The 22,567-nt window shown below is 41.6% G+C and overlaps 1 protein-coding gene across 1 annotated transcript in view; it reads left to right on the forward strand.

The window, feature by feature from the left end:
- Nucleotides 1-19,419, forward strand: part of LOC136839449 (uro-adherence factor A-like) — a 296,005-nt gene extending 276,586 nt beyond the window's left edge. Inside the window, exons 14-15 of the mRNA XM_067105505.1 lie at nucleotides 16,776-17,468; nucleotides 17,906-19,419. Of these exons, the coding sequence (XP_066961606.1) occupies nucleotides 16,776-17,468; nucleotides 17,906-18,034 (822 nt within the window). The 3' untranslated portion in view covers nucleotides 18,035-19,419. The remainder of the gene's footprint in view (nucleotides 1-16,775; nucleotides 17,469-17,905) is intronic.
- Nucleotides 19,420-22,567: the final 3,148 nt, after the last annotated feature.

Genomic DNA, 22,567 nt, shown 5'->3' on the forward strand with positions numbered 1-22,567 from the left:
CTCTCCCGTGTCTCGCTTGAGAGGGTAGGAGGGAGGGGGGATAGTCAGGTCGAGGGAGTTTCTGTTGTTGTTCCATCTGTCTACCGCTTGGTTGGGTTGCTGAAGTTTTGAGACCCCAGTTTCCCCCCCGCTAGCACTAGTGGGGAAGGAGGATTTTATCCTGGAGAGTCTCTTCTTCACGCTTTCCACAACCCTTTCCCTTACTTTAGTCGGTTTGGTTGGCCTTCGACACAGGAATTTCTCTCCTGCTTTTTCCTCTCCTTCCCTTCTCTCCTCCTGGTTATTAGGCTAGGCCTTCTAGGAGGGTGAGAGTGTGGTGTGGTTTGGTTTAGGACAGTTCCTTTTCCTTTCCCCTGTACTTGTGGTGGGTCTTGAGTCTCCTGTACGTAGGTACCCTCTGGATACCTTCTACCTTGCGGGTTACAGTTGAGCTGGAGGATACAGTCCCCAGTCTCCTGTCCTATTATTTCTCTTGACCTCTCCTTCAAGTACTGTTCTTTCCTTCCTGTTTTCCCCGCTTCCCCCCCTCCTCCCCTGTATGAGGTTCAAGTTGTTTGTCATCTCCTTGCGCAGTGCAGGACGTCGGGCCTCCGATGGTCACCTGGAGGCAGTCAGGCCTACCCTAGTAGAGGGGCACGCCCTCCTGGGGTAGGTTCTGTTGACATCACTTGGCTAGTGTCTCGTTGATTCGCTCTCTCGGATCGAGCGGATTTCCGACCACTCTCAGGGCTCACTCTCTCACTTCTCTCGACTCCGCCTTCCCCAGCCCTCCCGTTGCCTCCGCCCTACTATCGCTTCGGTGCTTTGAGTCATATGGATAGGTTTGACTGGCTTTTCCACCTGACCAGATTCTGATCAGCTGTGATGTACTGCCTCACCTTTCTGCTATGCTCTAGCTTCGGAGGCTCGGGATCCCGGAGGGGTTTGCGCCGGAACCCGGGGGCTTATAATATATTATTCCTTAAGTGTTGTTAACCGAATATTTGTACCATCGCTTTATCTATCATTCTAGATTATTCCGGCGGCCTCATGTATCCCGCCGCCGGGTTCCAAAATTTTTTGATTGATTAGTTTAATTCTTTGTACCACGAGTCCAGCGACACTGTCTTTGGGTTCCGCCAGATTATCTCCGGCGTTCCTTGAGATAAGGTGTCTTGTCTGGCTCAGTATTTCCGTTCCGCCGAGTATTCCGCGTACGGCATGAAATTCTTATACCTACTGTAGTTTAAGTTATCTTGAATTGGTAGGTTCATTTTCTATGGTTTTTTCACCTCCGGAGTGCCCGGTATAAGTGCGGTATGAAATTACTCCAAGTACCTACTTTAGTTTAAGTTATCTTAGATTAGTAGGTTCATATACTGTTCACACTTACAGACTGTTCGTTGTGAGGAGCCCGGGTGCACTGCCATCTTGCACCAACCCTACGGGCACGTGGTTTGCCGTACCCACGCCGGCTACGCAGTACACCTGGACGACCTGATCATGTGGCACCCGGATGGCTGTGAGGTTTAATTCACACTCTATGGGTGTATCCAGGACGAGTTGGTAAGCCGATTGTTTTTGTTCCGCCCCTCCGGGGGCTCTCACATATAATGTTATGGTAAAATTTTGGGTTTTATGATCTTACCATCATAGTTCGGTCTTTGATACTTCCCTTTTTTTCAGGCCGATGAATCCTCCCACAAGGATGCCCTCGAGTCCCTCCGTGCCTGGGTGGCTGGGTTTGGCAGGAACGTTCCGTCGGGGAAACCTTATGTTCTCAATGAGAACCTAAGGAACATTCTGTACCCCGGCGCCCGGATTGCTGCGGCTGTTCCAGCTGAAGTTGCCGCCCCCATCATTGAGCAAATCCGGGTAGAGACCCAGCCTCTCCAGGATGACCCGCTGTACGAGGAGGTGTCGGAGGACGCCGCGCGCTTAGATCTCGACCTGGAACCCATGAACACGGAACAGGACCAGGAGGTAGGTAGGGAGGTAAGTGAGGCAGTGGGGCGGGCGCCCTGTTTGATTCCCCGTCTTCATCCGTGTCTTCCTTTCAGGGTTTTCATAAATCTTCTCTCTTGAAGGACAGAGCCCAGTCTACTGTCCCCAAGCTGAAGAAGTCGTGGAAGGCGAAAGGCTATAAGTCTTCGTCTTCCCGCAAGGCATCCCCCTTTCCCCCGTCGAAGTCACAGAACGCTGGTCCGGTGGCCTCCAGGAGCAGACCAAGTACCTCGGGCAGAGGTGCGAGTAAGAGAGCGGCCAAGCCTAGCCCTCCTCGCCAGCCTGCCTTTGACCCTGAGGCGTTTGCTGGGATGCTGCTCGAGAGGTTCTCACGGAGGTAGAGGCTAGCTGAGCAAGCTCACAGAGAGGCTTCAGAGCCAGGAGACTATGCTCTCCGATATCGTATGTTCGGGGCTGCGGTGCACTATCCCATCCCGACGCCTCCGCCTCCCTCCATTTGACAAAGGGAACCCGTGGCGTTTAGCCCTTCATGCTCCCGGCATGAAGACACTTTAACAATTGAAGGTCTAGGCACTCGAGACTGGAGGAACTGGAATTCTTCCTCCAGATCTTCTGCCTCCTATCCAGGCTTCGCTTAGGCTGACAGAAGAAGCCTAGGTGCGCTCTGATAAGGTCCCTAAGGAGACAGTGATCTTCCCTAGGGACCAGGCGCAATCAGCTCTGATGCGCACCTTTACAGAGTGGCAAGCGGAGAACACCAAGTTGACCCCTTCAAGGGCAACTTCACCATGTTCTCCCTTGGGGATAAGCTCCCACCCCTGCTTGACTAAGGTTGCACTCGCAACGGCTCAGGCATGTGCTGAGGGCAAGCCTTTGCCTCAGCTCAGAGAGACGGACTTTTGGAAGGATGCTCCGTCCACGTTTAAGATTGGTAAACTGGACGCAGATTGCGCATCCAACCAGTTCAGTGAGCAGCTTCCCAAACTGACGGAAGCTCTCCTGAAGGCTGAGTTCGAGGCACGGTGTCGCTTGAGCCGGTCTCTGAACTCGCTGTGGCTAGCGGAGGCAACCTCCGTCTCGTTTTCCGAGGAGCCGCTGTTCCAGGTCTTGACGAAATCCTTGTTAGCAGGGTTTCAGTCGGACCTATATGACTTCATGGTGGCGCGGCTGAATTGTCGTAAATTCATCTTCGCCGACGCTACCATTCGACATGAGCCTAACAAGCTCATGAAGAGTTCCTTCTGGGGAGCCAATCTGTTCCCCGGAAGAAGAAGTCACCAGTGTCCTGGCTGAGGCAACAAAGGGCTAACCAAAGTCTGCGCTCCCGGTGGGTATTCCGGCCTTTAAACGAAAAAAAACCCCAGAGTCCGCGGCTCCCAGTATAGACCGGGAAAAAGGTACAGGAGGCACAGAAGACAGCAACATCAGTCTGTTGTCCAGGCGGTACCTGTCTCGGTGGTGAGCCAACCCTTCACTTCCAAGGCCCAACCTCAACAGTTTGTGCTGGTTCAGCCAGCTCAACACTCCCTTGCCACTCCTTCTGATGTGTCGTCTCCGGCATATAACCCTTCTTATGAGGGTTGTGGGGCCTTTCATGGCCTTAACAGGAGTGCAAGGGGGGGTAGAGCTAGAGCCTCCTATAGAGGCAAGGCTGCCCTACGGTCCCTCTCCCGGGGAAGAGGAGGCCGCGGTAGAGGTAATAAACCCGCTTCCTCCCAGTGAGACCAGCCAGGTAGGCGGAAGACTTTTCTGGTTCAGAGACCAGTGGTCTTTCAGTCCATGGGCACAAAGCATAGTGTCCAAAGGTTTGGGTTGGAGCTGGATCAAGGGCCCTCCTCCTTGACCAGATTTCATCAACCCTCCTCCAAAGCTCTACAAGACTTTGTGACAGAACTGCTCAAGAAGAGAGCAATAAAGAAAGTGAGACACCTCAGATTCCAAGGCAGGCTGTTTTCTGTTCCCAAAAAGACTCCAGTCAACAAAGAGTAATTCTGGACCTATCGATCTAAATCTTTACATACAATGCGACAAATTTGCATGCTTACAGTTGCGCAGGTACGGACTCTACTTCCGCGTGGAGCCGTCACCACCTCTATCGATCTTTCAGACGCATACTATCAGGTCCCGACAGCGCGGAACTTCTCTCCCTTCCTGGGTTTCAGACTAGGGAAACAGGCCTACTCCTTCAGGGTCATGCCTTTCGGGCTCAACATAGCACCCAGAATATTCACAAAACTGGCGGAAACAGTAGTTCAGCAGTTACGATCCCGGGGATATCGTTAGCGGCATACCTGGACGATTGGATAATTTGGGCTTCAACCGCCGAGGAGTGCCGGAGAGCTACGACCATAGTGATCGAGTTCCAGAATCTTTAGGCTTCCAATTGAACAGGAGAAGTCCCGCTTAACGCCGAAGCTCGGTTTCAGTGGCTGGGTATCCAGTGGGACCTAACTCAGACAGACTATCTCTTCCGCCAGCCAACGGAAGGAAATAGCCACAGCTACCAGAAAGTTTCTGAATTACAGGAAAGCCTCCCACTGGACACAAGAAAGAATTTTGGGTTCACTTCAGTTCGCATCTGTAACAGACCTGCTCCTAAAAGCGAGATTAAAAGACATAAAAGAGTGTGGTGGAGACGAGCCAGTGTCAGACTCAGGGACAGGGTCTCATCAATTCCTCAAATCTTAAGGAAAAGACTCGCCCATGGTCCAGTCAAGGGCCTCTCCAAGTCAGTCCTCTTCAGTTTCCCCCGCCAGCTCTGGTAATCCACACAGACGCTAAGTTAAGCGGCTGGGAGGATACTCACCAAAACAAAAGGTACAAGGGACACACCATGTTTCAACAGTTCCATATAAACACTTTGGAAGCAATGGCAGTGTTTCTAACCCTGAAAAAGCTTCGCCCCGCCACCCAGATCCACATCAGGCTGGTGTTGGACAGTGCCGTAGTAGTTCATTGCATAAACAGGGGCGGGTCCAAATCGAGCCGGATAAACCAGGTGATGTTAACCATCTTCTCCCTGGCGGACAAACACAACTGGCATTTGTCAGCTACCCATCTGGCGGGAGTGCGGAACGAGTGGCGGATTCTCTGTCCAGGTCGACTGGAGTCGGAATGGTCCTTAGACAAGGACTCCTTCAACTGGATCTGCCATCGTGTTCCGGGACTTCAGGTAGACCTGTTTGCCACGGAGAGCAATCACAAACTCCCTTGTTATGTGGCTCCCAATCTAGATCCTCAAGCTTACGCCACAGATGCAATGTCCATAGATTGGAACAGTTGGGAGAGAATCTATCTGTTCCCCCAATAAACATGCTGATGAAAGTCTTACACAAGCTCAGGTCATTCAAGGGTCAAGTAGCCCTAGTAGCCCCTAATTGGCCGAAGAGCAACTGGTTTCCACTTCTCCTGGAACTCAAGTTGCGGGTGTCATCAGATACCCAGACCCAGGCTGACTCAGATAGTACAAATGAAGCCTGTGTCAGCTTCCTCAAAAATTCTGAATGCCCTGGCTTTATGAAATTTGGCCAAAGGGGGGAATATTGACCCTATTAATACTCTGTTTATTGAATCGATAAGAGAGATTCTACTCTCAGACAGTATGACTCAGCAGTTAAAAACTGGCATCTTTTCTGAAAGCATCTGAAGCTCAAACTATGACCACTAATTTAGTGATAACCTTCTTTAGATCATTGTTTGAAAAGGTCATCCTGGCCACTATCACTACAGCAAAATCAGCTTTGAGAAAGGTGGTTTTGCATGGCTTCAAGATTGACCTAACTGACTCATACTTTTCTTCCATCCCTAGAGCATGTGTTCGTTTAAGGGTAATTAGCACCCACATTCGGTTACCTGGTTTTAACGACGTTCTGAAATTAGCCTCAGATATTAATAATGCCCAATGCCTTATCTAGATCTGTTAAGGAAGACTTTATTCTGATTAGTTTAGCTTCAGGTGCCAGAATCTCAGAACTGTCTGCTCTCTCCAGAGGTGTCGATCACATAGATTTCCTCCCGTCAGGAGAAGTTCTGCTTCCCCCCAGATCATAGATTCCTAGCAAAACGAAGACCTCAAGACAGGTGGTCTCCTTGAAGGTGGTTCCTCTTCCACAAGACCTGTCTTTGTGCCCAGTCGCTACCTTGAGGGCTTACTTGCAAAGAACTTCTCAGTGTTTGTCTGGTCCTCTTTTTATCAGGGAAAAGGTGGAACACTTTCTTTAAAAGCTATAAGACAGCAAATCCTATACTTCATTAAACAAGCTAACCCGGATTCAGTTCCCAAGGTTCATGATATCCGAGCGGTAGCTACCTCTACCAATTATTTTCATAATATGATTTTGCTGAATTAACAAAATACACGGGTGGAAATCTCCATTAGTGTTTAAACACCACTACTTGAAAACACTTGAAGCTCTGAAATTTCCTACGGTGGCTGTCGGGAGTGTCATCCCCACCTTAAATTATCCTTTACCTTATCCTTTCCCCGCCGCCTGCCTCATTTATTTGCCCTACCAGTTTTCCTGGGCCAATCATACCTCACTGCCTGGCTCCTCAATTTAAATGATGCTTGAAATTGTTGGCCTTTTTATGATGTTTATTGTGATTATGTTTTTGATGTGTGCTATTTTGTAGGTTTAAGTCTTGAGGTACTTCTGTAATTTTGTATTCCTTATTTTTGTACCTCCTCTCATGTTTTTTGCCATACTTTATATTTTCATGTCAAATTGTATGTTTACATAAGCTTAGCCTAACTATTATTCTAATTTCCTGTGTTGTGATGTTCTGAATTACTCATGAGAAATGATTAAACTTATTTTCTTATAGTACGCGTTTTTATGCATGATCACCTTAGATAATTGTTTTCTTACATCTCCACAGTCTTGGTATGATTCTCTGTTACGATTTCACCGGTCACACAGGACGAGCTCAGAAAAGGGATTTTGACAAAGGAAAAATCTATTTCTGAGGGAGGCCCTGTGTCACCCGGGTGACCTCCCAGGTCCTAGCTTTCCCCCTGCACTGGCATACCAAGCCTGGGGATGGGGCTAGCCTGGAATGAGTTCAGATGGCGCTGGGGTGCCGTCGGGCGGGCGGGTGAGTGAGGGAGCTGGGTCGCTCTCCGCTCTTCCGGGGTTTTGTCATTGGGATGTCTTCAGAGTGTGGTTCTGTGGCAGTGATAACTTCACTCACCTTGCCCATACCAGACATCTATTTTCATTATAGATGCTGATCTGGGGTAGTAACCCAGCATTCCTGATAGCATTTTTCTCCTGGTATATTTAGCAATATTTATACCTAGAAATTCGTGTTAGTAGGAATTTCACCGGGTGACACAGGGCCTCCCTCAGAAATAGATTTTTCCTTTGTCAAAATCCCTTTTATAGGAAAATCTTGACTCGTGTAAATCCATTTTACTAGTTGGTCATGTAAGTTATCAGGAAACATTTGAATACTTTTTCAGATATGTGAAACACTTTTAAAAATGTTTAAATTTGAAACACAAGTATGTCAGTTCATCTTTTCCAATTAATTGCTAGCACTCTTATTGAGATGCAAAGTATCTTAGTGATAACTTTTTTCTTGAAAGCTGATGCTTATAACTCACTGCTTTTCATCAAATTATATATTTTTTAATCAGTTCCTCCAAAAGAAGGAAGTCTATCTTAACCAAGAATTTTTTTATAAGCTTAGACAGATTTGCCATTGTCTATTCTGGAAAATATTTAATTTTAATTTTTATTTGGTACAGCAATTTTGATTTAATGTAACATGATCATAAGTCTGTAAAATTAATCGGTTTATTGGTCAGAAATGCAGTGCAGGTTCAGTAGCCTGGCAATCCCACTAGTACAGCAATTTGATCAAATGGTCTCATTACAGATAATTTTCTGGCATTTTTCTGCCCAGTGCCATATTAACAAAATGCCTGAAAGCACCTCTGATAACTTGAATTTTGCATTGCTAATACTACTGCATTTGACTTTTACACTTTTTTCCCCAAAAGAAATTATACAAAACAAAACATTGTCCTCCATCAAATAGGCTGTTATCAATGATGGGAGGCTAAGCTCTGAAGGCTCGAATCCTTATAGCTAGCTTCTGGTGGAGTAGGCTTGATGTTTGGTTAGTTGTAATCTACCTGACAGGAATATTACTGTATTGTAACTGAACACAATTTATATCATGCAAAATGGTGTCATACATTTAGCAGGAATTACTAGACTTACAATAGTAATACATTTAGCAGGAATTACTAGACTTACAATAGTAACTAGGCTAAGCACTGTAGATCACCATTAAGACCTGGGCTTTCCAATCTATCTTTAAGTCAGATTTTTATGAAAATTAGAATAGTACCTGTGGTCTATGTAGTGTCACTTGATCTAATATCTTGCTTATAATAATTATTTTACCTTTTTATGCTTATAAAACCTTATACATCCATGTACAACATACTGAAAAAAAAAAAAAAAAAAAAATACAATCTCTTACACCAGCTGTGCAAGCTAAATAAATTAGCCAAGTGCTCGGGTTAAACTAATTACTAATAGTAGTAAGGGCAGCATTGTTGAATGTGATTGCTGTTTCTATGGAATTCAGTATGTATAGCCTTGTATATGTTTCTTCTTCATTTCATCAGTGAGTCCACTCTCATGGCCATCAGTCAACCTAATCTTAAGTGGTCATCTGAGATTAACATGTACTGTCTCTAGTCATCTATCAACTTCTTACAGGAATTTGAGGCTCCCCTTTGAACAGGTATCATTGCTTCATAGGAGTGTAAGAGCACCGTATCTAACATTCCTTTTGACAAGATTATTGGACACATCCTGAATAAGGTGTGCATGAGTGAGGACACAGACCCAACATCCCTGAAAAGCCCAAAGGTCCTCTTTGAAACATGAACCAAGGAGCCTTCCTTTACCATCCACTAAAAACATATTTATTACCAAACTAATGGCATGGCAATGGAATCCATATTATGGGTTGTACTGGCTAATTTCAACATTTCATCAACAAGAGGGTTTTAAAAAGGGGTTTTCAAAAGAATCCCAAGTAAAGTACTTCTGGCATATATATATGACACCTTAATGAGAGAAAACAATAAAGAGAACCTGGAAATCTTAAGGAAGACATTAAAAGTGGCTCACTCTACATTCCATATACAGCATTACCTTGATGGGCTATATCACCACAGTCTGCAGAAAGCCTAAAAACCCATGCCTCAGCCTTTATGTCCTAGATGTTATAGGCTACAGTATTTATTCAAGTTAGCCTGGCCTACAGTATATACACAAGCATACTTTTCTTATCTTTTCTATTTATGAACATGTGATTAGCTTTATTTTGATAATTAAAACTTAACATATGTGAGTCTGAACACGAAGGTTGTTGCATTCGACTATCCTAACATAGTTAACTTTTAATATGGTTGCATTTTCAAGACCACTACTGTATTACCTACACCTATATGTACATTTATGGCATTTACAGCATACATGTCAACCTACATGGTGTCCATAAATTATAAGCAACATTTACACAGTTTATGGGTAAACAAAAGTTATAAAGATTGGATAAACTGACAAGACTTGTCTATCATGATGTGCTCTTTAATTATTGTTCTTTGAATAACTTGCAATAAATTTTTAAAAATGTTATTCTCCAATCTTTTTAACTTTTTTGTTCATCCATAAATTGTGTAAATGTTACATATAATTTATGGACACTCCATGTAGGTTGACATGTATGCTGCAAATGCTGTAAATGTACATAAAAGTGTAAGTAAAAGTGGTCTTGAAAATGCAACCATATACAAAGGAAACTATGTTAGGATAGTCGAATGCAACAAACATCATGTGTTCAGACTTACATATCATGGTAAGTTTTAATCGTCAAAATGGAGCCAATCACATGTTCATGAACAGAAAAAATAAGAAAAGTATGCTTGTGCATATAATGTAGGCCAGGCTAACTTGAATAAACCAAAAATGGACCCAAGGTACTGCAATTTTCATAAATAGTTTTATTTATGAAAATTGCAGTACCTTGGGTCCATTTTTGGTTTATTCAAGTTAGCCTGGCCTACATTATATACACAAGCATACTTTTCTTATTTTTTAACTTTGCACAAGTAATGAGAAGCAAATATTGACTTGCATTTCCACTATGTTATCTGGATAACTGAGGAAAGAGATAAATTATGTTTGAAAGCCAGGGACGTGGCTACAGCCCTCACTTTGTGCGCTTTCACTGACGGTAACACATCCTCCTTAATCTGTGAGTAAGCTCTTAAGATTAGATCTTTAAGGAAAAAAGCCAGGGCATTTTTCGAGAGTGGACATGAAGGATTCTTTACTGAGCATCAAAAGTTGCTCGATGCACCACAAATCGTTTCAGTTCTTTGCAAATAGTATTCCAGCGCCCTTACAGGGCAAAGGGTCCTCTCTTCCTCTTCAGGCCCTAAGATATCTACCAGACTCTTGATAGAAAAAGAACAAGGCCAGGGATTGGAAGGGGTCTTGTATTTTTGCTAAAAAACCAAGGGTGAATAAACAAATTGCATTACCCTGAGAAATCCAATTCTCTTATCTACTGTATGTACAGGCAGTCCCCAGTTATCGGTGGCCTCGGTTACTGGCAATCCGGTTTTACGGCACTTGTCTAGTGACGACGATAACTGGATTTTCGGTGCTGATCTCCAGTTATCGGCGCTGATCCCCACTTATCGGCAGCGCCGCTCCCCAGTTATCGGTGCCAATAACCGGATATCAGCACAGCTAACCAGGGATCAGTACTATTATCACTGATTTTTGGTTATTGGCGATGTTCGGTTATCATCACGCCGTCGGGAACGGAACCCCCGCCGATAACCGGGGACTGCCTGTAGTTTGCTAACATGCTTAGCTGTAGCTAATGCTACCAGAAACAGCATCTTCCTTGTGAGATCCCTTATAGAGACTGAATGTAGAGGTTCGAAACAGGGCTCAGACAGCCACTTACGGACTACGTTCAGGTTCCAGGGTACTAATTTTTCCTCCTTTTGTTTAGTCATATCAAACAACTTGATGAGATCAGACAAATCTTTATTAGAGAGATCTGCTCCCTTATCTAAAAACTGAGCTCAATATTGCTCTGTAGCCTTTAATGGTCGAGGAAGACAGCCCTCTAGATGATTTTAAATACAGCAGAAAATCTCCAATCTCCGCTACAGTCATCTTAGAATACGAGATGTTATGTCTTCAGCACCAGGATCGGAAGACTGTCCACTTGGCCTGATGTTAATACATTGCTTGAGGATTGGCGTCCGCGTCAGGCAATAGTGTCTGCAACCGACTTTGAAAATCCTTTCGCTCGTACCAATTTCCTGATAGTCTGAATGCGGTCAGGGCCAGAGTGGACAGTCTTTGGTGGAACTGTCTGAAGTGGGGCTGTTTGAGTAAATTGTTTTTCAGGCAACAGCCTCGGAGAGTCTGTCAGAAGCTCTAGCAAGTCCGGAAACCACTCCTGGGCTGGCCAAAATGGTGCTACTAGAGTCATAGTTACATTTTGGTGATTCCGGAACTTGTTGACGACTTCCCTTACCATCTTGGATGGAAGGAAGGCATAAAGGTCCTTGTATGACCAGTCTATAAGCAATGCATGCGTCGCCCAGGCTTGTGGATCTGGTGCTGGCATACAATACAGAGGAAGACTATGGTTCTGGTGGTTGGGAACTGATCTAGAACTGGCTTTCCCAACATTTTCCAAAGTTTTAGACACTAAGGGGTCTAGAGTCCATTCTGTGGGGAGAACTTCTGTTTGGTTATGATCTTCGTCTGGTTCAGATCTGCCCATAAGAGAAGGGCTCTTGCTGCCTCGCAAAGGGTAAATGAGTGTCCCCCTCTGCTTCTTGACATAAGGCAGTGCCGTGGCATTGTCCAAATGGACCGTCATTGTCTTTCCAGACACTTCTAGAGCAATCCCCAGTGAATTGCTTCAACTCCTTCACATTAATATGCCATTTGCTCTGTTCTGGAGTCCAGATCCCGGAGACCTCCCTGCCTCCCAGGGGAGCTCCCCAACCTAGGTCTGAAGCGGCTAAATAAAACACTAGGTCGGCGCTCAGAGGAATGAGCGAAATCCCTTGAGAGAGAGTCTCTTGATTTTCACCAAAGCAGGTCCAGTTTGATTTCCTGTGTTATTGCGAAAACAAAAGTGTCCGGGTACTTCTTCCTTTCCAATTGATCTTAAATAAAATTGTAAGTTCCTCATGTGTAGTTTCCCGGAGTTACTAATTGTTCCATGGACGAGAGGGTCCCTAGTAAGCTCATCCAACTGTTCTCAGAGCAAGAGTGAAGGGAGAGGAATTTGTCCACCTTCTGAGGCATGATTCTATCCTTTGGGGGTAGGGAAAACCCCAAAAGTCAGAGTTTTCATCATCCCCAAATGTGTTATCTCCTGATGAGTCAGCTGGGACTTTTAAAAATTTATTAAAAGAAGGGTCCGCTACTGCAGGAGCTTTTTGTACCGAGGCCAGAGACTTAATATGAGGGGACAGCTGAGCAGAGGCTGGATGCAAAACCCCAATGACAGGAGTAGGTGTTGGGATCTTAGAAGTGACGACAGGGAGAGCTGGTGCCTCAGGAGGCTTGGCCGACAGTGGGCGCTCGGAAGGCCAAACAAGCTTAGGAGGTAATTGGCACTCATGCACTGAAGGGCGCTCGGGAAGAACTGAACGTTCTGTCAAAAGATGTTCAGACACCAAGGGGAGCTCTGGCGCCAACGGCCGCATCACAGAAGTGGCTGAAGACTCAGGGATCATCGAGTTTTCCAGCACTAACAGATGCTCGAAAGCTTGAGGGAGTTCAGCAGCAACTATGGTTACAGGAGTTGGGCAATCTTGTGCAAATGGGTGCTCGGACACTTTTTTAAAATCAGGGGAACACTCCAGAGCGACGGATGGGCACTTGCTTAACTGTCGAAGACTGTCCCTCTAACTCTGGGTGATCCTGAGAAAAGCGTTCAGGACTGTCCCAAAAACTGCATGACAGTTGATTATCTTGAGACAGTTCTCTGAACCTTTTCATTGGCACTGAGAAGGAATGGGACACTTTCTTTGCACGTCTTTTCAAAGGACGAGACTCGCCTTTAAGCGCTAGTGGTGCCTGGGACTAGATTCACTAGAGCTACAAAGACTAGATGAATGATGACTCGCTTCCATCGTGACGCCTTTCCAGTGGCGCTCTGTTGTGGCCTGGGAAGCGACAACAGTCAGACTGAGGGGGCGACTGCCTGTGGGCAGACCACAGTGACCTCCTGTGGGCTACGAGTTTGGCTCCTCTCCGGTTTAGGGGAGTTTGCCAGTTACCTTTGCCTGGGAGAATCAGCAGGACAGACAGCCACCTCCTCCACTGACACTTCACCAACTCTTTTAACACTGCACTTGTCCATAAGGACTCTCACTGAAGCGCCTGTCTGTTCCATTGTATTCACTAATAACTCAAATTTCTGGTTCTCTCTCGACTCAAGGCTGGCAATGGGGTCAGGATTGGGAGTAAGGGAGCCAGGGAGAGGAAATGGTGGAACAGACTGGGAGACGGGATTAGGAGGAATAAAATGTACAGATTCAGAAACATTATCAGTCACAGACTTAGCAGAAACCTGACTAGCTAATGTCTTTTTACTAATGGCTCGAGAAGCCACTTTCCTCTTTTTGTCTGTCTAACTTTGACAAATAACTATTCAAAGTTTTCCACATTTTAACATCCCAGTGTTCACATTCATTGCAAGTCAAGTCTGGAGAACAAATCTGACCCCTACAAGATGTGCAGTGTATGTGGGCCATAACAGGCTTTAGTTAATCTAGTATTACAGCCTTTGCTGCAATACCTGAAACTCTGGGAACTACAATCGCACATCGCTGACAAGTCAAAAGTCAACAAAGCCTAGATGTCTAAGATCAGTAAGAAAATCAGCCAAGAATCGGTAAATTCGGCCTGAAATAACCTGACGCTGTCTGGTTACAGTATGCCGAAAAGGCTACCATAAAGAGAATACTTCACCAATTGTTGTAAAATACGACCAGCTGAGAAGCAAAAAATTCTAAAAAACCGCTGCTGCTGATCACTGTTGTACAGCAATCAGCTGGCAGAAACATATTGGCTGGTTCCTCTCTTACCCCAAAAGTGGGTGGGGTTGGTCGCCTAGCCAATAGCACTACCTGTACTGCGAATTTCAAAATTCTAGCTGCCGACAAGTGGAAACTTACAGCTATGTTAATTACTTGGTATGTTGCTTATATAAAATGGAATATATATATATATATATATATATATATATATATATATATATATATATATATATCCTGACAAAAGAAATATCCATAATAATCAACATATATCAAATGCATCCGAACACAAGGGTAAAAATTAAACAAGAATAATCTTAACAGTACCAATGAAAATAAAATTCCCAGAAAAGAGAAGTGAAGGGCAAAAATAAGGCACGTTATGGAATTGATAAGAGGCGAATAGGCCCGAGGGGGTAGCCCGAAGCCTAAACGACAGCCCTCACTCTCGAAGCAAAGGGACACAGAATAAAGTTAATCAATCAAAATCACTAATAAGGCGTCACGAATAGGAAATACATCCTAAACATGAAGAGGAACAGTGAAAAAGATCGAAAAACAAGGCGACCCAAGACCACGAATCTCCCATGGAGGTCACGTGAGGCCACGAGAGGTGATCGAGACGGGCGTTATAAATCCCCTTAATTACTAGACTAAAGGGAAATACGGAGCCTCAATCGCCTCAAATAAAAACCAAACACTGGTACTCAACTTTGATGAAGAAAGACCTTGCGAGGATGCCATGATGATGAAAATAAGCACAAAATAAAGAGCACAACGAAAACACGTGTGACCACAGGTGCTTGCTGAAATGGAATGCGGCTAGCGGTGATTTGTGTACCGTCCGCGAGTGGTGCATGGGTTTGTAACGGCACCTCTCAGTGGGACTTTTGACTTTGGGATCTCTATAGGATAAGGTTCCGTGTTATGTAGTTCACCCTTTTCCATACACGACTCCATCTAATGGAGCTCGCTCTGGGGGGTAGTAACTCCAGCGTTCCATTTAGCTTTCTCTGGTATCTAGCAACGGAATTACCTAGAAATAAGTGCTGAATGGACTTTTTCACCGGCTGACACGGGACCCGATCCAGAAATATATATATATATATATATATATATATATATATGAGAGAGAGAGAGAGAGAGAGAGAGAGACATGTATAGATAAATACAGGTAGTACCCGGTTATTTTCAGGCTGGTTATTGGCGATCCAGTTTTTCAGGGCTTGTCTAGTGATGAAAATCGGCAATTTTCAGCACCGATATGTGCCGACTTCCACTTATTAGCACCAATAATCAGGTATTGGCACTGATATATACATAACAGAGGTGCCAATTTTCGGTCATCGGCGATTTTCGCCCAACGTCATGCTGTCGGGAACGGAACCCCGCCGATAACTGGGGACTGCCTGTATATAGATATACAGTAGATAGATATAGAGGCAGTCCCTGGCTATCGGCAGGGATTCCGTTCCCGATGGCTTGACGATAACCGAAAATTGCTGACAACAGTGCTGATCCCCAGATATTGGCACCAATGTTAACTGGGAATCGGTGCCGAAAATCCAGTTATCGTTGTCACTAGATAAGCACCATAAAACTGAATCGCCAAAAACTGAGGCCACCAATAACCGGGGGACTGCCTGTATATTGTATATATATATATATATATATATATATATATATCTATCTATCTATCTATCTATCTATCTATCTATCTATCTATCTATCTATCTATCTATCTATCTATCTATCTATCTACATATACATATACACATATACACATATACACATATACACATATACACACACATACACATACACATACACACACATACACATACACATACACATACACATACACATATATATATATATATATATATATATATATATATATATATATATATATATATATATATATATATATATATATATATATATATATATATATATATATATATATATATATATATATATATATATATATATATATATATAGGCAGTCCCGGTTATCGGCGGGGTTCCGTTTCTGAGGTGTGATGATAACCGAGAATTGCAGCTAACCGAAAATTGGCGATTTTTTGCGCTCTTTTGGGGTTATCGGCACTGAAAAGTGGTGATTTTCAGTTATCGGCGCTTCTGTTAGGTATGTATCAGCGCCAATACCCAATTATCGGTGCTGATAAGCAGAAATCGGCGATTTTCGGTGCCGAAAATTGCCGATTTTCGTTGCTAGACAAGCATCATAAAACCAGATCGTTGTTAACCGAGCCTGCCGTTAACCGGGGACTGCCTGTAATCATCTTCATGTAATATATCTTCATTCTTTCTTTATATATACTGTATACACACACACACATCTGTGTGTGTATAAAAAGAAAGAATGAAGATATGTTACATGAAGATGATATACTGTACCCTAGTCTGACCGAGGAAAAAAACACTTTACATAGAGTGTACAGTATAATTTTTTGAATAAATGATTTAAGTTACAAAAATCATAATACTCGTATATTTAAATAAGTATACTGTGATTTTGTTTGGATGTTAGGACTATGATTTTATTTATTTTAGTTTTAATTAAAATTTCCCTAGGGCCACCTAACAATCTAGTATTTATGATAGGTTAGCTGAAATTACTTCCACTTATGCCAGACTATCATACTGTGTATTTTCTTTAAATTTCACAGACTTACAGAGCATTTTCTCTTAATTTCAGATGGTGTCATTACTAAGAAAACAAGCAGAGCTTTGCCATGATATAGAGAGACTTACATTGTCGCCTTCACTCTCATCTCCAAAATCTGATGATTCAGTGGCATCAAAAACTCTATCCTGTTCTTCCCTTAGAAATGAATGTGATGTGACAAACAGTGCAGTATCTCATGAGGATAACAATGAATGTTCCTTCAGAGATAATGATATTGCAAAAGCTGTTCCTCAGTTCTCTCAACCAGAAAATGTTCATTGTAGTTCAAAGACAGAAAGTCTCTCTTCTTTTAGTTCACCTAAGCCTGTTGTAGAAAATATTGGACCAAGAAATTCAAATCCTATTTCGTTGAACAGTCAGACTGCAGGAAGTATAGGAAGTGAAAAAGACTGTGATTCAATTCTTAAGTCATCTAGTAAAATGGAAAGTCTGCATGTAACAGACACAAGTGAAAATATGAATGTACACAAAGTGTCTAAATCATTTTTATTGTCTTCATCTGAAGAACTGACACCATTCGTTAAAACCTGTGATAGTGTGAAAGGAAGTGAAAGTACTGCATTAGATGATGATGAAATGGACTCTAGTGATAAGATGGCAAGAATGAATTCTACTTATGTAGAAATAAATTTAAAGCCTCCAGCAAATCCTAATGTGAAACCTAATGCTCTTCATGCTGAAGTCCCAGAAGACTTAGATTGGGTATGTATATACAATTTCTTAATTTATCCTAGTCCACCAGTAGTATCTGGAAAAAGTAAGCTCGAGTAAATTGAAAAAGGTGGCCCAAAACACTTTTGTCTTAACATGTAAAAAAAAAGTGTTAGTTTTAATATTTCACAGTATTTGCAGGCAGCCAGTGATATAATTAATAGATGATGTAATTGCAATTCATTACTGAAATGAATGCTTACATTTGACAAGGTACCAATTACTTTTTTTCGACAACTGTCTTCTTGGGCATGTTTAAAAGTTGTATAGCTGTGACCATCATGCCAAATACAATAAAAGCCTTGAGGAGGGTGTTCATGTTTGCATTATTTCAAAAGGTATGTTGATAACTTGCCTTCATGGGATTCAAATTATTTTGTAAGTAAAAATTTCTCCAATCAGTAATTAAATTTTGTTTACTCCGACAGGTTACACAACTGGTGGAAACACAAGTTCGAAACCATACACAGATTGTTCAAACTCATCTTAACCAGCAGTCAAGAGAAATGGAAGATATTAAAAACATGTTGCATCTGTTATTAAATAAGTTTCAGTGATCCATTCCATATCTGTATTGTACAGTATTATTCTGTGATTATAGCATTAAAAAATTATTTGACATAGGTTACTAGTTTTAGATTTAGCCGTTAATTCTCTTCTATAGCTTTGAAAGATGTCATAATGAAACTATTGCAGTCAAATTTGTAATATCAATACTGCATATTTCTTATCACAATTTGTTTATACTGAGAAAAGACTCAAGTTTAAGTTGTTTAATATTGTAAATGAGATCATTATGTACTGTTATGTTTTGTAGTTGCCTAGTTTCTGGTGCTACTTTTAGGAGTGTGCTATAATTTTTGTTTTGCATTTTTTGGTATTAAATGCTATACTATTCAATGCATATGTGGATTATATACTAAATTGGCCACACACAGGCTTTCATTGTTTATAATTCACTAATTGAATTGTATTCCTTGTAAGGGGCTTCCAGAAATAATTACTGCAATTTACACAAACTTGAACGAGTTTAGTTTGAGGTTTTTTTAAGATTGAGTATCAGAGCCTCATTATCTAAAGTTTTCTGTTACTTTATTTTTTCTCAGTGTTTTTTTTTTTTATTTTTATGGCTTTCAGAAAGTTTTATTTGCAAACAGTAATATATTGCACATAGTCTTTTAAGCAAAATGTTTTATTAAGGGCAGATTATTAAAGACATTTCATACTAATTTTTGTACTTGCTGACAATAACTTTTAATTAATATATTTAGATCATGAAAGGTTTTAAAAATGAACTACAGTACTAGTTCTTTTATATACCTTATATATTTTGTAATATGGTATATGGGAAAGGGAAAAGTAGATCTGTTAGTATCTTTAATGATTTTATGCCAAATTTCAAATCATTCATTCTTGCCTTCATGTTTTGAAGATGTACAATTTTTTGTTTGAAGAACAATTCACATATATTTTATTGAAATTCTAATACAGCTGTGTATTAGTGGCAATTACTCATATTTTACCCACATGGTTTTCCAATCTGTGTGTACTGTTTAAGGACAGAGCAGATTGTACCTTCCAATCATGTTGATGAGATTTTACAAATTGCATATCTTATAACCAGTACTAATTTTAATTAAGGAAACTGTTCTATTCAACTTTAGAAAGTATTATGTAAGATTTTGGCAGTATGTTTTGAAATGTTACTGGTTACATTATTTAAACTGAGTATGTTACCTCATATTTCTAACACTTCTCTTCATCAGCAATGGTTGCAATTGTGATATTACTTGTAAATTTTGTGCTTATTTAAGAGAGTTGTTAATAATTCTTTGTAATATAAATTCATTTATGTGTATTTTCCAGTGTATTTTATCATCGTATGTGTAAGGGAAATATATTCTTTAGGTGAATAAAATTGGTCTCTGGCTATTTCTAAGAATTGTCTTTCCTTTTGTAAGCTGCCTTCTTTATAGCATAAATTGATTTGATGAGGCAAAGACATTTTGCCATATTGATAGAAACTTAGGTTGTTCCTACACGAATACAAACCCTCGTCTTTACATATGGATAACTTTTGGCGAAGCTGGAAAGTCCAGCTGTTAAACCTCTGCAAGACGGTTATGGTATGTTACCTATGGTAGGGGCAGAAGTACCGCCTAGCCAACCAGTACGCATTCAGTCTCTTCAGTTTACTTTTGGCCACACACTCAACAAGACGTGCTTTTCTTCTCTGTCCTGCCACTTGGCCATTTTCCTCTTGTGTATTTTACGTTTGTAATTTGAAATATTGATTTGGATATACAGAAACATTTTTGTATTTTGATATATGACATGTCAGTAAGTTTTGTTTCTATGTCTTCAGTGATTTTTTTACTTAGTCTTACTGCATAGTAACCTTAGGTGTGGAGTTTTTCTCCCTTTACATCGTTGTCATTTCGCAAACACCTCCGTCTAGGTGTGGTTAATTATTTTCTTCTTTTGACACAATATTCTGATTCAAACTACACAATTTCTGGGAATGTAGTAAAGTTTTAGTCTTTCAGTCGTTGTGTAGATCGAGACAGTCAGGAAGTTAGGAGTTTGTGTTGCAGTTGAGGGTTTCGTGCGAGGATTCGTCTTACTTAACATAGCAGGTTTGCTCCTCTCCCTTGACACGAATGTTAATGGCCCAAGTCCTATGGTTGCTTTGGTCCCAAACATGCTCAGGAGCAGTCAGAGTTTACCATCTTGTCTCTTTCCTGTCTTGGGGGGAGGGGGGTGCAAGTCGTACGACTCACTCCCTTCCCTTAGATACAGTTATATTTCTTTTCCTTTCTCTCATGGTGGGAAGTTTATTCCCTTCCTGAGGGGGAAGGCATGTTATTTGTTTCTTTTCAGGCCCTACAGTTCAGAGCTTGTTTTGCCTCTGGACTTCCCTGTCCTCTTGCGCGACAGTGGTCATCCGGGTGCCCTTCACTTTGGTTGCCCTTTTGTCATATATACAAAATAAACTTGTATTATCACACAATTTTATTAGAATAATATATGATTATTCCCACTCTTACGCATAGTAATATCTGCTTGGTAATAGTTGTCTGCTTCTGTGACATCAAATAGATGCCGTAGCATCTGAGAACCAGCATTAAAGGGTACACTTCCGAGATCACATCTGTTGTTTAGATTAAGCCAGCAACATGCCAGCACATCGCCTAGGTCGGTTGGTTCCTTAGAGCTCACTCTACAAATGGCTGCGAGTACAAAACACTGTTCGTGTTAGGTGCAGAGCTATTTAACACTAAACAGTTTCCTAGCTTTCTCTTTCGACTGTTCATCCATATCCCACAGGCTCTACTTCCATGATAACACACCTTACCAAAATCAGTGTTAACTTCTTATTTGTTTTAACAGGAGCCGAGGTAGAAGTAAACTAAAGAGCGCCAGTCAACAGATTCTTCCTCAGCAAAAGGAAGTGAAAACGGACCAACCTGAGCTATGCACCACTTAAATACTAAAGAAGAATCAAACAAATGGTTGAAACCCCAAAAGTCTAAACAGAGGAACTGAGATGGAAGAAAACTGCCATCTACGGACGATGACAGTGAGGCGAAAAAATGCCCGAGAGGGTGATATACCATGGAACATCCACAATGACGTTAGTAAGTACCGCACAGCTGGGTAGGGAAGGTAGAGAGTTCTTGCATGATGTCACCACGTAACCATGACAAAAGTCAGTGCTGTCTGCACAACTTAAAGAGGCAACTGCCAAGAAGCAAGAGCTGTTCTATCACCACGCTAACTCACTCTAGATAAATAAGCAGTGGAAGAAGAAGGGCCACTATTAAGAAAAGGAAAACTGAGTAAGAGGGGGGAGGATTATCGTCTGCTCGGAGGATGATATCAGGTGAGAAAATAACAGAGGAATTGATGCATGGCTAAGAACTACTGAGGCAAATGTAATTCATCACTGTCACTCCCCAAAAACAAACAAACCAAGACTTAAATTTAGAACGCTTTCATTATTTGACTTGATAAAACAAGATTCAATGATATTCCTTTTAAGTGCGTTGTTGTACGAGACTAGAGATCTTGCTTCACTCCAGTTAATAGGATGATCTAAATCTCTCATATGTACGAATAATGCATTTGATATTTGGCCAGTTCTCACAGAATATTGGTGTTGTCTGATTCGTTGTGAAAGTGATTTTCCAGTTTGTCCATAATATATTTTATCACACTTTTCACAAGGAATTTCATAGGTGCAGCCAGAAACATCTTTAGGAGAATTTTTTATTACTAAACTCGTAACATTAAAGTTACTGAAAATAAATATATGTTGAAAAGCTTTAAAATTCTAGGAATTTGTAAAAACCTTTCATCATACGGTAATTTGAGAATATTATGCTTGCTGAATTCAAGTTTGTTATTAGTTAAATAAAATGTTTTCCTGGCTCTTTTCCATGCTACATCTACAAAGGTCCTTGGGTATTTTAAGTTTCAAAGCAATATCATAAATAGTTTTGATCTCAGCATCAATGAACTGAGGGCTAACAAACGTCTAAAGCCCTTCAGAACACTCCAGAAAAAGACAGAGAATTTAACATTTTGATGATGATTGGAATAATAATGAACAAAAGATTTTCGAAAGACTGAAAAGGTGAAATTTCTATCATGTCTAGGGACAGTTACATGAAGAAAATTCAAATTACAATTTCTTTCTTCCTCTACAGTAAATTTTATAGGAGGGACTAAATTATTTAGCTTAACCAGAAATTCCTGGAGGTTTTTGTGAACTGCCCAGATACAGAAAATGTCATCCACATACCTAAACCACATATCTTTTCGGAGCAAAATTCCTGGTAAGAATTTTGTCTCAAAAAATTCCATGTAAATATTGCTAAGGACAGGAGATAAGGGACTACCCATAGCCATGCTGAACTTTTGTACAAAAAGTTCCCCATTAAAGCAAAATTTACTATCTTTGATATATAACCTTATAAGATCAGTGAGGTTTGCTACAGTTAAAGGAATATCATAACTTTCTAATTCTTCCTCTAAAAATTCCCGTAAATCATCTACAGGCACTTTGTAAATAAAGAGACAACATCAAA

This window comes from Macrobrachium rosenbergii, chromosome 6, assembly GCF_040412425.1.
Source record: "Macrobrachium rosenbergii isolate ZJJX-2024 chromosome 6, ASM4041242v1, whole genome shotgun sequence".
NCBI classification, from domain to species: Eukaryota; Metazoa; Arthropoda; class Malacostraca; order Decapoda; family Palaemonidae; genus Macrobrachium; species Macrobrachium rosenbergii.